This window comes from Paramisgurnus dabryanus, chromosome 12, assembly GCF_030506205.2.
Source record: "Paramisgurnus dabryanus chromosome 12, PD_genome_1.1, whole genome shotgun sequence".
In the NCBI taxonomy this organism is placed as follows: Eukaryota; Metazoa; Chordata; class Actinopteri; order Cypriniformes; family Cobitidae; genus Paramisgurnus; species Paramisgurnus dabryanus.
Genome location: NC_133348.1, coordinates 8,478,419 through 8,495,652, shown reverse-complemented (window position 1 = coordinate 8,495,652; position 17,234 = coordinate 8,478,419). Strand labels below are relative to the sequence as shown.

The 17,234-nt window shown below is 38.5% G+C and overlaps 2 protein-coding genes across 2 annotated transcripts; one reads left to right on the top strand and one right to left on the bottom strand.

The window, feature by feature from the left end:
• Window positions 1–3,685: 3,685 nt before the first annotated feature.
• Window positions 3,686–6,541, bottom strand: LOC135738348 (uncharacterized). The gene is made up of 5 exons (XM_065256355.1): window positions 6,113–6,541; window positions 5,903–6,022; window positions 4,748–4,903; window positions 4,535–4,627; window positions 3,686–4,241 (listed from the first exon to the last, which is right to left on the bottom strand). Exons 2-5 carry the CDS (start codon window positions 6,011–6,013, stop codon window positions 3,939–3,941), a joined length of 663 nt encoding a protein of 220 aa, XP_065112427.1. The 5' UTR covers window positions 6,014–6,022; window positions 6,113–6,541; the 3' UTR covers window positions 3,686–3,938.
• Window positions 6,542–14,672: 8,131 nt separating this feature from the next.
• LOC135737897 (trace amine-associated receptor 4-like) lies at window positions 14,673–15,692 on the top strand. Its single transcript, XM_065255760.1, has one exon. It carries the CDS (start codon window positions 14,673–14,675, stop codon window positions 15,690–15,692), a length of 1,020 nt encoding a protein of 339 aa, XP_065111832.1.
• Window positions 15,693–17,234: the final 1,542 nt, after the last annotated feature.

Here is a 17,234-nt window from a genome sequence, read left to right as displayed (position 1 = left end):
ACTTGTCAAGTTGCTGAGGGATGGGTGTGTGTCTGTTCATGCCAATGATGTCGATGCATGTTTTCGAGTCTGTACTCCGCATGTGCTCCCCTTCTTTTAGGGACATCTCAATGTAGAAATCTTGTACAAGATGGATGAACTCTGGCTCTTGGCAGAGGGATGGTGTTGAGCTGATGATGGCATTAATGACAGCACCTAAAGTAGGGAATTGTGCTAGAGCTATCTGTCGCATCTTTGATATAAAGTCTACCACAACATGAGTGGCATAAGTAGACTCAGGACTCCATTGGGTGAGATCAAGTGGAGGCTCACTGACTAGTTTTGACTTGTTGTCATGAGCTGAAAGGTCGACATCAAACAGGGGAGATGCTGAAAGCACATCATGAGAAAGTATCTGCCGGATACTCATGTTCCACTTTATAGCAATGACCATACTCCTATGTGCTTCTGCCATGTATTTAGATGAGACTAACTTGTGCTCCGTCATACTGATTTTTAGTGTCTTTTGTAGTTGTTCGTTGAACTGAGGTAGTTTTCTCTTTGACACAGTTGTACTAATTTTCTTGGTTTTCCCAACTAACCTTTCCTGCACTGTAAAAAATGTTTTGTCAGATCAACTTAGAAATTGTACTTCATTTGGTAACATCTGCATTAACTGAGTTTGTTGAAGTTAATATCTCATTTTAGATGACTGAGAATAACTCAATTCAACCAACCCGAAATGCCAAGGTTTTACTAAGGCAAAACTGTCATTGGCTGTAACTTGGTTTGTCCTGCAATTTTAAATCAGATTGCAAGTTTGACATTACCTATTTTGTCTTACACATTGAAACTTTATTTCCACTTTGATGTAAATATGTATGTTATATTAGTTGAAATCTAAATTTAAGTCTGCTGTCACTTCATATTTTGTATTACCTGCAATCCCAATTTTGCATTGATGTGACCTCATGTGTTGTATAGAGGCAAATATCAGTGTGACTTTAATGTAATTTCATGTGTAGCATAACTTCAAAACATGTTTTCACTTTGATGTAAAGTAATTTATTTTATAAGGTCAAAATATAGTTTCATTTTGTTGTTACTTCATATGTAGCATAACTTGAAATTATCTTTTTACTTTGATGTAAGGTCATTTATTTTATTATGCAAATGTCCTGTTTCATTTTGATGCAAATTCATGTGTTGCTTAACTTCAAATCAAGTTTTTACTTTCATATAAGGTAATTTCTTTTATTAGGTCAAAATACAGTTTCATTTTGATGTAACTTCATGTGTAGCATAACTTCAAATCACGTTTTTACTTCCATGTAAGGTAATTTCTTTTATAAAATCAAAATATAGTTTCATTTTTATGTAACATCATATGTAGCATAACCTCAAATCAATATTTTACTTTGATGCAAGGTAATTTATTTAATAAAATTAAAATATGTTTTCACTCTTATGTAACGTTATGCATAGCATAAAAATAATTTTTACTTTAGTACAGAAATTATGTTACAAAGTGAAATCTCATTTACAGCTTCCAATACATTCTTTAAAAAGCACTTTAATCAGTTTTTATTTTAGCAGGGCAGTAAGGAGGCAGGACACAGACAGATGCTTAAATGCCCAAGTGGGGCATTTTATTAACAATAGTGAAGGGAATGGGGGGCAGTGAGGGGCTGATATGTCCTCCTGGGCTTTGTGGGTGCCTCGTGATTTTGGGCATCCTGGTGAATTCGGGGAATCGCTTGCTTCGTGCAGTACTGGATAGTTATGTCAGCTCAGCCTGGGTCTTATGCTGTGTTCCAGGCAACCTGTAACCCATAAATCATGACTTCAAAACCACGACTCAGGACTCTGAACTCGGGTAGGAAGTCACGGATTTGACTGTCGTTCCAGTGCACTTTCACAGGTAGAAGGTTGTAAAAACACGGGTTACAGGCTGCCTGGAACGCATACTCCCAGTTCAGAGTCGTGAGTCGTGGTTTTGAAGTCGTAGTTCACGTGTTCAAAAACATGCCTGGAACGCAGCATTAAGTCGCTTCCTATGAAAAGGGGAACACACATTAGACAGGGTATTTTACTGATACGTTCATACGACACCAATGTACTAAAAATTTTTTCTTTGTATAGACAAAAAATCTGATCACACGGATCCGCGAAAACGACTATCATTGTACGATGTATGCCAGACCCGTCGTTAGTGCTTACAAGCTACAGTATGGACTGCACGCCTCATTTAATCTGCATACAAACACAGTCAACACGAACAAGCGCACCCACACCGTCACAGTTTTCACAGATTCATTTTTGTAGTCTACACTCAGCGCATAGCAAGTTAGCAACATATTTTTTTTAAAACCTTTACATTAAAACCCGTTTTCACAACCTTGTTTTCTATAAAAAAAATATAACTGTTTCAGATTCCAGTTGAAACTTGTCTCGTGTAAACAGTCCCTGCTGCTTCTTGTGGCCTTTATATCGCTCTCTGCCTGATTACCTGAGTAGGGTCAGCTGTGCCCTGGCAGTTAGCGCAGGAGGCAGTCGCACTCAATTATGGTTTGCTGCAGGTCGGAATGGCGGTGGCGAAAGGTAGGGGGCATGTCATGCAATAAAGTTTATCATTGGTGCTCGGTTTACATGTACTTACAGTTAAATAGAACCCTGATATTCCCTGAATATCACAACACTTAATAGCAAGTTCAACTTCAATACAATCCAGGATTACCTTTATTTTACATTTACACTAAAGCAAAATATGATAAAACACAATCCTGCTTTTTCATTTTATTGTTAATGCATTTATATGTTTTAAAGGGCATGTAATCGGATTATCTTTATGTTTTTACTAAAATTAAATGTGATACAAAACATTTTATTGAAAAATATAAAAAGTTTGTAACAGGGAAAAAGATTCAATCAAAAGTACACAGGCAGTGCTCCAAGCTAACATTGAAGTGAAAATATATAGCTATAGTGCATGGATAAAATGATTAAACTCTGCAGACAAATAATTATGACTGATGTCAAACAAATATTACATTCTATTAGACCAAAGACTGCCAATGGCAATTAGATATATGCAAGACAACTAATATCCTAGGTTCACCACTGAAGAAACATCTAAGCCAACTGCAATTTTTGTGTGTATTTGCAGAGATCATGCGGTTCTCTGTGGCCCCGAGCCAGATGATTGCCCAGAAATTGCACCTCAGATCTCGTCAAAACAAATATACATGAAATTTGCAGCTGGCTCTGATGTTTCTTCAGTCAAGGATGTGTTCATTCTAACACATTGTTTTGGGTTATCCTATTTAACACATTGTGTTATTTTAACAAATTATGTGTAATTTCATGTGGATTTTGAGTTCAAATAAATTAAAGGGACAACACAAGATCCGTTAAAACAACACAAAGTTTGTTCCTCCAAAAATAACACAAAGATGTGTTGCCCTTAACAAGACAAAATTTGTTTTAAGAGTGTTCAGTGGTGAACCTAGGATATTAATCTTCTTGCATATTTCCTTCCAATGGTCTGAATCTCTGTGATACACCTTGGAAAAACAGAGGTTCAGACCATGGTAACCTCAAAGGTGGATCCGGCTCTCCTAATAACTATATTTTGACACCATACGCATAACACTTGGTTTTATTTAAAATAATGTAAGACAAACACAATGAATCACAACTTCATGTAACTGATAACTTCTTGTTTTTAATAATCAATTTATCAATGCCATTTTTTTCCTTTGCTGAGTCACAACAAATAAAAATTAATCAGCAACCTAGAGAAGAAAAGCTTGGATAATAAAGACTTCAGACAAACCAAAACAGTGTAGATGCTACATAATGTTAAACCATCGGTCCTTGATATCAAAAATATTTCAGCCAAATAATTATAATAAATTACTTGTCCTCCCACCCAAATGCTTACTCTGTTTGTAGCAACTTCACATAAAGATTGTGCACCTTGCTGGACTTTTTCTGACCTTCAAGGTCCATAAAAACTTTTGTATCATCTCAAATGTGTATTTTAAATCTCGTGGGTAGCTGAGGTTTAAACAATACATTAGGCCAAAAAGAAAAGAAAAGGCAGATGCAACTGATTTTAAATTATTCAACACCACATTTCCTTCTATGACGATTCCCACGTCATCTGGCATTTCAAAGGGTCTCTCACATGGTTTTCGTTTCACAAAGATGGCCATTGTCTGTTTAGAGAGGTCATCTGATTCCTGCTCATCTTGTATATCCTGCAAAAGAAATTAAAAAAAGGGTACACCACACATTATAATAATTAAAAGTTGTACCTGCCAAAACCAGTGCCACACACACACACAAAATGGTTAAACACTTCAGCTACACAACAGGACTTCGACATTTAAAGCATTTCTAATGTTAAAGCACATCTTAAAAATTATGTAACTTTAATAGAAAATGTTATACATTTAAAATGTCTCCAAAATGCTTAAAATACTCTACAAACAAGTTACCATATTAGCACAGAACAGTGGCCATCATCAATATTAATATTAATTGTCCTTACCATGTAGTCTTTTATCAGGTTTTTGTCATCCTCACCAAGGTAGAGAATGATGGATCTAAGGATACACTCTCTCCTTATATTTATGTCACTAGTCTGAAAATTATTTAAAGATTTGTCAGCAGTAAATACCAATAAATAAAGGGAGTGCAGCAAAAATGTAAACTAAAGCAGGCTGTGAATACAACAAAAACTGAACTGTGAAGTTTAGTGTACCTCATCAAATGCCAACACATATAGGCTAGTTTTGAAACGAATGGCTCCACCTCTGCCTCTGATAACTTTTACAAGATTTGTGGAAAGTCTGTCTAATTCTGCAAAGAATCGAATCTGAAGGGGGACTGTTGTGATGCGGAGAAATTCTGCATTGATCTAAAAGATAAAAAACAGAAGTGTGTTCTCATTAGGCAACATAGCAATTACAGTAAAATCAAACATAAGCTTTACGTGCCAAAAACATACCTTATTCTCCTGGAAAAGAGTAGGCCATCTATTCATAAAATCTGCTATTTTTGGCTGTTCTGTGACGATTTCATAACGCCTATAGGCAAAAGGCTTTGCCAAAATTTCACGAATTACTTTATCATTGTTTTTTTTCTTCGCTTCATTCAAAAGAGTTATGCGCAGTTTTTCAAGGCTCTCTCGTTTCACCAACTGGCAGACAAGGACAGTAGTTTGCCTCTGCTCGTCTTGGTCTTTTAATATTCTTAGATGGGTGATCATCTTCATTACCTTTAGCTTTTAGTGAATTAATATTAATTTCGGCACAACCATGTAATTTCAGCATTTTTCTGTAGTTGGCCATTTTAAATTTTAGCCTCTGCTTCAATCCATAGGATCCACAACAGGAACCGAGCTCCTTTAGGCAAGGATGTCTCTCCACTAATGCCTCTGCTACCTCACTAAAATCAGTGTCTAATGGATATGCTTTAAATTTGTAGATTTGTTCTGCCACTTTTTGTAGAATGTCATTTTTCATCTTCGACCCAACAGTCAACACCTTCTTATTAGCTTGATATTCAGCATTTCCCCTTTCTAATTGAAGCTCAGTCTCATATGAGAAGCACGGGATTGGGAAATTTGTTGGCCATGGATGGGTTCTGGACAAAACAGACTCAGGATGGGAAATGTTTGGGCTTTCTGTGCTGCATTCTGTATTGCAGATGTAACGTCATCCATCTCCATGGTCAATCCTGAGGTGGCTGGAGAGCCTAATTCTTGCACTGGAAACATTTCATCCTGTAGCTGAATTACCTTTATGGTGCCAAGATGTTGTATTTCAGAAATGTCAGTTACATTAACAAATTCATCAAAATCAGCATCCAAGTACTGCAGCCTTATGTTTCCTATCAAATTAAAAGTCGTCTTTACTTTCTCAAGCATATCATCCAGGGATGCAGGCAAGCCATTAGGAATGAACATTTTGTGTGCATCATCTTTTCCAAAAAGTACTCGAAGCCCTATGTTCTTTGTGCAAGCCATTGTGACAATCTAAAGAGAGAAAAGACATAACATTAATAATAGTCACTAAATAAAGTGAAATACATCAGTCAAATTCCTTATATACAAGTGGTTACATACCTAACCATGTATGTATCTCTTAACTGTTGTAAGATGCATCCCTGAAACACAGTAATCTGCAAGTGGGTACACATCCCTTAATTCATGAGGCTCTACAAGCAACACTTCTGAATTCAAAGACTTTTCCAAAATAAATGATCTGTAGTGTTCAAAGTACCACGCCTTCAGCTTCCTGACAATAAAACATAATCCGTCTAGCACAACAACCATTTGGACAATTTCACAAAACTCTGGGAGTCCTGCAAGGGAGCCATGTGCCAAAATCATTCCAGTCTTGTAATTTAGGCCATTGTATGTTACATTTTTCGACAAACATGCCTCCTCAATATGCACATATTTTTGCTTCAGTGCTTGTGCAATGTTTTCATTTAGAACATCAAGTGGTAGTGTAGAAACATCTGTAACTTCAAGAGATGGTTTGGGGACAGAGCTCACATGCTAATAATATGCTATCTGAAATTGATGTTTCATTGACAATGACTGGAGCACATTCTTAAAGCAGCTTGTGTGTCTGACAACTCTCTTAAAGAAGCTATGTTTGGATTCAAAACGCATCGTCCAAACTGCCACCAGTGGACCAAACTGACGAATAAGTTGGGGATAGTGCTCCAAGTAATGGTGCTTTGGCCGAAGTGTTGAATCTGGAAATACCTCTTGAAATCTCACTCTGTGTTCTGAGATCTTAAAATCAAGATATGGTATAGAATCTTCAGTGTGAACTGGAGTGACAACAAGGTCTACAATATCTTTCAAGTCTGTCAAGATCTGCCATGCTTGTTCCTCATGGGGAACCTTACTGCCAATCAACAGAGGCAAAAATCTTATCAAAGCCCAATTTTCATGAGCATTTCCACCCACAGTTTTTTTTGATGCAAAGTTGAGAGGGATAGAATGAGGGCGATTTGTTTTGTCAGTCCACTTAAAAGGAAAGTTGTGTATTGACTGATTTAGATCATCCAAAGTGAAATACTTCTTGGAGATAAGTACAGACAGGCACAGGGCAATTTCAACTGGCACAATTCCTTCAAATAGGTCATGGGCAATATCAGGTGGAAATCCAGAGGTTACATTGAAAAATGACAGTTTTTCTGACAAAATGCAACTTTTCTTCACACCACAGTAACTGGGCAATGACTTTTGTCTGATTGTTTCAAGGTGCTCTTCATGAATTTCTTTTGTTCTGGAACAAAATGTACCGCTTCTAACTTCTTGTGACTGTATTTCTGACTTTTCAGCAGTACAAAACCTGCACACATGAGTTCCAGAAAAGCTCTCAACAAATCCTCCAATACCATGTGCAGCAAGATTATCAGCAACCACAAATTGAACTGTACCTTTTAAAACCCTGCCCAACTTGCTAATGAAAACACCATGCTGCTCCAAGTTTACAAGATCATTTATCAGTGGCTGCAGCACCTTCTCGTACCCATAACTCTTAACATCTTCAGATTTGATTAAAGCAGCCAAATAAATTGATGACAAAGATGACTGACAATATGAGGGTAAGCTTCCTAGAACCCAATAAACTCCACAAACTTTGTGTTTTTTCTTTGATGTGCCAAGAGGATTGCAGATTTCAAAATCATCCACATACAGTATCAAAGAAATAACTGAGGCTTCTGAAAGTAAAGGATTCTCTTTAAAATGTAGTCCATCACGATATGATTTATACACTGGTGTTTCAGTGTGTGGTTCTGATGTTCCTTCTGTAAAGTTTATTACTTTATCCAAGATGGGTTGACAATTTAACACCTGCTGTAAAGATTTCAATAATGGTACATACTGGAATGTTTTGTTTTTCTTTGGGTCTAACACATATTCAGTTGGCTCAACCACATTAAAATGACTCCTATAGTAAGCCTTTCGTCTCCATGAAGTGGACAGTGGACCATTGTCTGCAATTGCACAATGAATCGGATTTGACTTACAAAGTGTTGATGCCAACTCCTGCAGTACACTCTCCTCTATCTGGTAGCTGTGATGCTGAAAGACCTGACTAACAATTCTCAGTGTAGCTGGCACACTCAGTGAGCCAATTAAGTACCGTAACTCACAGAGAAGATCATTAATAGCTGAGCTAGATACAAGATATATGTTTTCTAGCTTTAATAAAAGTGAAGCTAGGTTTACTTCAATGTCATTCAACTGGTCTTGGTCTTCATTGGCAAAGCCTGGACTTGTACATTCCTTACTGGTTGATTCCTCAAATTCTGATGTATTAGCACTTTCTAATGGCAAGCCTGAAATTGGCCTTTGTTCAACAACTCCAGGCTTGAAGTCTTCCAATCGGAAATGTCTGTGTTTTCTGTATTTGTGGGTTTTAAAATTGTTATAAATGTTGGTTTCATAAGAGCAACCTAAAAACATACAATTGATTGTCTCATAGTTTTTAAGATGCACACTAATGTGTTGAAAGTATTCTTTGTCTGATGAAAGCTGATTGCAGCCACAAACATGACATGTGTATATAACAGTTGCAACAGCTTGATGTTGTTGCTTAGATGGATGGCCTCTTGATAAATGGCTTATTAAAGCATTCCAAGTTTTAAAGCGGCAGGGGCAGTTCACATATGTGCATGGATACAAATGACCTCTTCCATGGTGCTTATGGTCCAGTCTGTAGTGTTTAAGGAGAACAGATCTTCTTTGAAAAGATGCATCACAATCTTTGCATGTCCACATTAATGTCCTAAAAGAAAACAATATAAAATTTATTTTATGTACAACACTAAATCCTTTGCAATCAAAATTGCCTAAACGTTCAATAATCATTCTCAATTTAACCTTAACTTTGCAATGTGCAACCACACCGCTAGATGCTGCTAAAATGTACACACTGCTTCGGGTAACTAAACAACAGGATAAGCAGCAATATGTCTGACAACGAGAATAGACACACATGCATGTATCTGTGCGTGTGTGTGTGTGTGTGTCTGTGCATGTGTATCTGTGCGTGTGTGTGTGTCTGTGCATGTGTGTCTGTGCGTGTGTGTGTGTCTGTGCGTGTGTGTGTGTCTGTGCGTGTGTGTGTGTCTGTGCGTGTGTGTGTGTGTCTGTGCGTGTGTGTGTGTCTGTGCGTGTGTATGTGTCTGTGCATGTGTGTCTGTGCATGTGTGTCTGTGCATGTGTGTCTGTGCGTGTGTCTGTGCGTGTGTCTGTGCGCGTGTCTGTGCACATGTGTCTGTGCACATGCATCTTGTGCATGTGCATCTGTGTCTGTGTCTGTGCATGTGCGTCTGTGCAGGTGCATGCGCGTCTGTGTCTGTATACACACACACACACACACACACACACACTATATACAGTGCCCTCCATCAGTATAAATTTTTTTCTGTTTGCTGTGGAGACCAGAAATTGGTAAGATGAACCAGTATTTCAGAAGTACAGAATGTCACGTTTTATAAACATTTGATTATGTTTCAATCAACACATATATGCTTTACCAACAAAGAACAACAACCATTTAATGGAGACTTGTGTGTTGTACCCAAATGCAAGACTCAAGGATCAAACTGACAATACACATTCTCTGCTTTTTATGTGTGAACAATGAATGTATCAGGACACAGATCATCAGCCAATGGTCTTAATATGCCCACATTAGTTAGAAGTATTAAAATACAAACGTGTTGTCGTGTCATTGAGCTGGAATATTGTGCATGTTAAAACATTCAAAATAAATGTGACATTCTGTACTTTTGTGTCATGTTCACCTTTTAATGTTTAGACATTGCTTAATTCCACAGCAAACAGAGCAATTTTGCCTGACCTGTATTGTGCCAATGCATATAAAAGGACACTTAAACAGCATTTATAAAATTGCAACATACACAAACAGTAGAGATTAAAAAAATATTTTATACCGAATAGACAAGCATATCTATAAAATTAACTGTAGTCTCAATGTTGATGTAGCGAAGCTTAAATATCAGACAAGTAGAGTTTTGCATATTAAAGTTAACTCAGAGAATCTTCTAAAATGGACATCAACAGCTTACACTTAACTTAAAAATACTTAAAACTGATTTTAGACAAAACTCATGTTGTCTTTTGTTGTGAATCTCATGTCACGTGTGTGCTGTGAGAAGCACTTACATCATACAGTACAGTATACAGCGAATCAGACATCAATCATCGATGGATTTTCTTCATTCTGTGTTTCAGTCACGTGTATACAATATTTCTGGAGGTTGTGCGAGTTTAACTGTGTAAGACGACGAATAGTTTGTGCCTATATGACGATTCAGTTTTGGCAGTGATCTAAACAATTCATTCAAACTGATTCGCGAACCAATTCAAAACAATTGGCCCATTTGCTTAGTAAAGAAACCGACTCAAACGAGTTATTCATTTGCGAATGACTCAGAAACACGAGACAGCGATTTTAAATTAAAATACACATTTCGTAATTAATTAAAATACAGTAACGAAGGAATGCTGCACAGTGTAATGAACTACAAGTAAAAAGTTTCCTAAGTAAGCGTAAAAGTACCATTTTTTTAAATGTACTCTTAAGAGTGCATATTTTCCAAAATTGTACTCAAGTAGATGCACGTTAACGAAATAAATGTACCACCTCTGTAAGTGTGCCATTGCAAAAACCAGTTCAAGCTCAATGACCCCTATTAATAGTCATACACACCTCCCACTTGTGCATAAAATACTTGGTGAATAAGACCCATTTAATTTGACCATTTACATGTTTTTGTCTTTGACACCCAAAATAATTTCTTAAACTGAAATGTTGGTGTCATGATGACAACAAAACAGATTTGTGTGTTGCATTTTGCCAACAAAAGTAAAGTATCAATCACATCTAACAACTAACAATCTTAATAAATGTATTTTATACTAAAATTAAAAGGAAAATCACAACTTACTTTTAAGCTGGCTAAATGAGTTGCACCAAACGACAAACACCACTTCCAGCTGCTTCTCATTTCAAATGTCCTCAGGTGTTCTTTTTATTTTCTGTCCTTAAGAGAAGTTGTCTTGTAGATGACACAACTCTATACCGCCCTCTATGTCTTGGGCTGTGTTAAATGTGTCCATCCCAAGCTCTAGAAATTGAAATTGTATGTTGGTTGAATGTACCCTATTAAGTTTAAACAGCATTCCCTTGTTCTACGTTACATACACTTGCTTTAAGTAGATTTCAGCTACAAAATTACTTTTATAGGTAGAATCAGGTAAAAATAGCTCACTAAGTCAACAACTGCACATGTTCACTTTTTACAGTGTGCCTGTACAAGCAGTAGACATGTTTCCCATTTTGAAGACAGTTAAGCAAGTGAAGAGCAACACCTTGGTCAATAGCCTGCTTGGTGAGCAGATTGTGCAGTGGAACAGGCACATTGACATACTCATGGAGTATGGATTCTGCTGCTCTAGTACAAAGTCCAGCAGCTTTAAAATATTTTGGTTGAATGTAAGGCAGCGAGTGGTGCTCAGTAGCATGCTGGACATGGCATTCTGTCTGTTTGGTTGTTGGTAAGTTGAGGATATTGGTGATCATCCCAATATCATGGAACAAGAGCTCAAACTCTGCTACAGCATTTGCATTGTGTGTAGCTCCTACTACATAGTGACCTCCAGGACCGTTTGACACTTGCTGAATGGTCTGCTTGACCTTCATGTCACCTCCCACAGCACAGAACAAGCCAGGGCGATCCTGCACAACCCAATGGCCTGTAGAGAAGCACCGGTAGAGCGCCAGTTCTTCAGAATAGGAAAACAACCTTGGCCATGCCCTTTTAAGGTCAAAATCACCAAATATGATCACATCAATAGCAGAAATTAATTTTACGTACTATAAATAGTCAAAGTAGATGTATTACATGTGTATAAACATTCAGAAACAAAGAAGTTGGATTTTCATTTTCATCAGATGGCGGCCATATTTGACTTGACCATTATGTAATTCGTGGCACTGTGGTGGACGAGCACCTCTGTGATTTTTCATGTCTAGGGACCCACTAACTCAGTTCAAGTGAAAAATTCTCCCAACACTAAATTGCGAACGGGTCTACAGGCCAGGTCCAGGACTATAATGTTTGTTTACAAACACCATTACTCCATCACGTGTTTATTGTGAAAACAGCACAAAGGAATGCCCGGACAAGCCTGTGATGGAATAAACTTGCTGTGCAGAGATAGATGAAAGTAAATAAGAATTTAGATGTGCTGTTTGCAATTGCATCTTTTATTAGAATACCAAAAGGCGCGTCAAATTTCATGCCCCCTGTTTATGTGTTTTTGTGTGCCCGTTATGTGTACTGTTTGACGGAAAGACTAGGACATTACACGCATCTGGAGATAACTTTTAGTGACATACATATGCAAGTAAATAAGGATTTAGATGTCATGTTTGGTGCACTCAGATAAAACAACTCAGGATAGCAAGGAATGGAGACACTGGATCAGGGATTGTGTGTCCATTGACTGCAGAAGGCGAGAGCAATGCAAATGGACCGTCTCTGCTCGTCACCTCCAGGGGCACGGGGCCCTGTATTCAGAGGAACTGACAACTGTTTAATCATAAATGAATAAAGTCACGATTCAATAATAGGTAAGTTTACCATTTAAACCCACTGTTAACTTTAATTAAACTTTAATTAACTTGGTGGAGATGAAAAGGACGAGGACAGGGAGACAAACAACTGAGACAGAGCAGATTGGAGAGGGGCCCAGTATGGAGACGAGCAGACGGAGAGCAAGGGGGAAGCCGAGGTTCCAGATGGCCAAGGTGGAGCTGGAGGCTCAGGCGACTGAGGCAGAGACAGGGATTCGGAAGATTGTGATGGAGCCAGAGTGACCAGGGCTCCAGACTGCGAGTAAATAACTTGCATTTTGCCAGATGTAGCCATCAAGCCAAATATTGAATTCATACAAAGAAATCAGAACATTTAAATATACAAGTTGAGTCATAATAAATAAAGTGAAATGACACACCTATTGACCCTTTGACCAATCAGCTTCACCTTGGCTCCTAGCTCCCCTGTCTCCACAGTGGCCTTTCATCCCACTATGTCAGGGCTATTCAAATGTTACCCTGGAGGGCCGAAGCACTGCATAGTTTAGCTCCAACCCTGATCAAACACACCTGAGCAAGCTAATCAAGGTCTTCATGATCACTAGACAATCACAGGTGGGTAAGTTTGATTAGGGTTTGAGCTAAACCATGCAGTGCTCCGGCCCTCCAGGGTAAGATTTGAATAGCCCTGCACTATGTCCTCCACACTCCCTTGTCCCTCCAGCTACGCCTTGATTGGGACTCCACTTCTCTGACTACACCTCGTTGCTCTGTCCCACCGGCTCTGTTGGGCTCCTTCTTCCCTTCGATGTCACCTTGGTTTTCAGTCACCAGGGCTCCAGACTAACATTTGAGAGGGGTGGCACTGGAGAACTGTTCTCATGTGGCGGGGTTGAGGCAAACATGCAGGAAGGTGCAAAGGCCGTAGTCCAGGAAGGTGGTGAGTGGTGATAATTAAAAAAATTCACATAAGTCTTCCTTGAAGGAATGTTCTCCCTGCTCAAGGCACATTAAGCGAACAGCAGTTCGAGTGTGTAGGTACTTGGAAAACATATGAAGACTTACACAGAAAAACAAAAACACTAACAACAGACACAGCTTACTTTTTTATGGTTGGTTCTTCTGTAACAGAGGTACCATACATGGGAGGCGAGGAGTATAATGGTAGTTTTAATAATCTTAAGCATGTTAAACACAGGAACATGGAACACATGGTATACACAAACGTTACATAGACGAGAACCGACCTATGACAAAGATGGAGTGTATATATACAAAGTCCGGATAATTGTGAACAGGTGATGACTTTAATGAATAATAGATGACTGGGAGCAAAGGTTTATGGGAAGTGGAGTCTGAAAAGTAATGGCAGATGACGGGGGATTGTAACATTAAGCCAATGCCAGACTTTTGACTTCATACATAAAAAAACGTGGTTATATATTATAAAATATATAAATCTTGCATTTTAACAAACTTTATTAATAATAAACCATGTCAAAATCTATGATAAACACCTAAACTTAGATTTTAGTATTAAATAAGAGACATTCCCTTAAATCTTTTGTTTCTATTAAAAACATTAATATATTAACGTACATTATTAACATTAATCTTATTAACACATAGCAAGGGGGAGCCAGGATAATATAAGACTTACACAAACCCCATTTTGAAGGATGCAAAATATTGTCTGTTATCGCTATCAGATGAAGTCACAGATAATATCAGATAACATCAAATTAATCTACTCTCATGAGTCACACTGTTTGTGTATCAGTTACGTATACAGCTGGGGAGGGGTTGAGACCTGACCTGATGTGTATAAATGAACACATCTGAGCTATTTCAAGTTTATTTGGGGAGTTGGATTGAATGGGCATGTACTGTATGTGTGTTTATGTTTCTTTAGATATTTGCCTTAACCATGTTGTAATTTCTAAAATGATTCTGTTTAAACTTTGGATAATAATTGTCAACCTGTTAACAATTACAAAGGAAGTCCTGTCAGATGTTCAGGCAAACGTGATGTCTTTCAATGAAACTGAGAATATTCTCCTGTGTTATCCTTTACATCCAGACTCTTGTCCTAGATCTCATCGTCTCACTGTTGTTAAATTGACAATGTACGCTTTCATGTTACTCATGATCCTCACGACAATTTTTGGGAATCTGTTGATCATCATCTCCATCTCTCACTTCAAACAGCTTCAGTCTCCAACTCATCTGCTCGTTCAGTCATTGGCTGTGTGTGACTGTCTGCTGGGTTCACTGGTAATGCCCTACAGTATGGTGCGAGCTGTCGAGGGCTGCTGGTTTTTGGGAGATGTTATTTGTAAAGTTCATTCTAGCTTGGACACAACCTTCAGTATCTCATCTTTAATACATCTTAGTTTAATATCTATTGATAGATACTGGGCCATCTGTGACCCTCTGAAGTACAGAATGAGGGTCACAAACAACACTGTGACTGTATTTATCACCTTTACATGGATCTTTTCATTTGTGTACAGTTTTTCTGTTGTTTTTTCAGGGGTGAATGCTGTTGGTCTTGAAGCTTTTATATTACAGATGTCTTGTTATGGAGGCTGTGTTCTGTTTTTTAACAAAGCATGGGGACTAACTTGTGTCATTTTAGCATTTATTATTCCAGGAACTATAATGAGCTCTCTGTATATCATCATATTTAATGTTGTGAGAAAACATGCAAAGGTTTTGTCAGTGAAAGTGTCTGTGACCACCACAGGTGTTAACAGTCAAAGCTCTGCACACAGAGAAAGAAAAGCAGCTAAAACTCTGGCTCTTGTTATGGGCGTTTTCTTTATCTGTTGGCTGCCTTATGCTATTGCGATTGCTGTTGATTCTTTCCTTAATTTTGCGACCCCAGCTGATGTTTATGAGGCTTTAGTTTGGTTTGCATATTTTAACTCAACTTGTAATCCTTTGATCTATGGATTGTTCTATCCTCGTTTTCAGAAGGCCTTTAAGACTCTCATATTCACTTATATCTGTGGATTCAATCATTCACATACTCTGGCATTTGAATGAATACAGTTTCTGTAGATAAATAATAACCAGTGCCTGAATAAATGTTGTGAAGCTGGTAGTGTTGATTTCAGTTGTTTTCTGTATTATTTAATATTTGATGTTATTGAAAACATACACAAAAAAATGTGTGTTGTAAAAACTCTGGACCTGTAATGATCTCAATGGTAACATTTTACATATTAAATCAATTATAATAAACAGTAGCGATCAACCAAAACATTGAGCAATCTGAGATGTATATGGCAAATGTTTTTAACTTGTCTTTTAACGTCCTGACATTAGTAGTCTGTATGTTTTGTGATGTGTGACATTTAAACCCAAAATGATGTTTAATAAAAGTCTTGAGAGGAAATGACAACTGTTTAATCATGCACGATAACAGGAAGCAGGTGTGGCAACAGTCCGAGCAGAGAAAGGGATTATGGGCAGTGATGTAGTGGTGCCTGGAGAAGTGGGAATACTCTTAATTTTGCCCCCAATTTTTTAAAGCATCCCAGCAATAGATAAACGCCCTTTGTTATAAACAGTATGTAAATAGTGTTTTGTGATGTGGCTAGTTTTTGTGGCTAGAAGTGTCACGGTAGGAAAATCCATTGTTTCCTCCGTGTCATGTGTGTGTGTGTGTGTGTTTGTTCACTCACCGCTCTGCCATGTGCTAATCAGCCTGATGCCGCTCACCTGTGTGTTGATTGTCTTGCTCCAGCTGTTCATCATTACTGCCACTCCATATATACTCACTCACTCTCTGTTCCTCTGCCAGATGATTTCCTTGTGTCAGCTCTCGTGTCGTGTGGTACTCTGTGGCGTTCTGTCTGGATTACATGTTTTCAGTTGGATTGTCTATTGTTGTCGTCGTCTCCGTGTGGATGTTCCTGGGTACAGTTCGGACCTTCACCACTGCTCACCACTCCACCAACACCGCACTCAAAAGACATCAACACCAACTCACCACCGTAGTCCTCGCCACCATTACCACCATCACTGGACACTTTGGACCCTGCATTGACTCTCTTTCTCTCTCTTTGTTTATTATAAATAAACATTGTTACTATTTTCACCTGCATTTGCTTCCGCGCATTTCGTATCATTACAGAATCATCTGGCCAACATGGAAGCAGCACCGCGACGCTCTAGGAGTTTCTTCAGCGATCGTTGGCTCGTATGGATCATCAAGACAAAGCTATCGAAGACATGCGGAAGGCAGTCCATGCAATGGTGGCGAAAGTGTCCGAGCTCTCTCAGCGATCTCTACATCCCACGCCACCCACTGCGCAACCCACCCCGCCCGCACCATCTTCACCTCCAGGGCGTAGTTTTCTACCGGAACCCTGGTTACCCATTCCTGAAAAGTACTCCGGTGAGCCCAATTATTGCCGTACTTTCCTATCTCACTGCTCTTTACATTTCGCTCAACAGCCCTGTTCCTTCTATCTCGAAGAGACCAAGGTTGCATTCACCCTCTCACTTCTGACGGGCAAGGCTGTCCTCTGGGGGACGGCGGTGTGGGAGAATAGAGACATCTGCTGCTCCTTGTTCTCCCTG

Excerpts from the sequence above, each read along its gene's own strand:
- LOC135738348 (XM_065256355.1), bottom strand. The coding sequence starts at position 6,013 with ATGGCTTGCACAAAGAACATAGGGCTTCGAGTACTTTTTGGAAAAGAT. Across the intron at positions 4,628-4,747 it reads ATGTGTTGGCATTTGATGAG|ACTAGTGACATAAATATAAG; the intron begins GTACACTAAACT and ends AATAATTTTCAG. Across the intron at positions 4,242-4,534 it reads ACCTGATAAAAGACTACATG|GATATACAAGATGAGCAGGA; the intron begins GTAAGGACAATT and ends TTTCTTTTGCAG.
- LOC135737897 (XM_065255760.1), top strand. The coding sequence starts at position 14,673 with ATGTCTTTCAATGAAACTGAGAATATTCTCCTGTGTTATCCTTTACAT.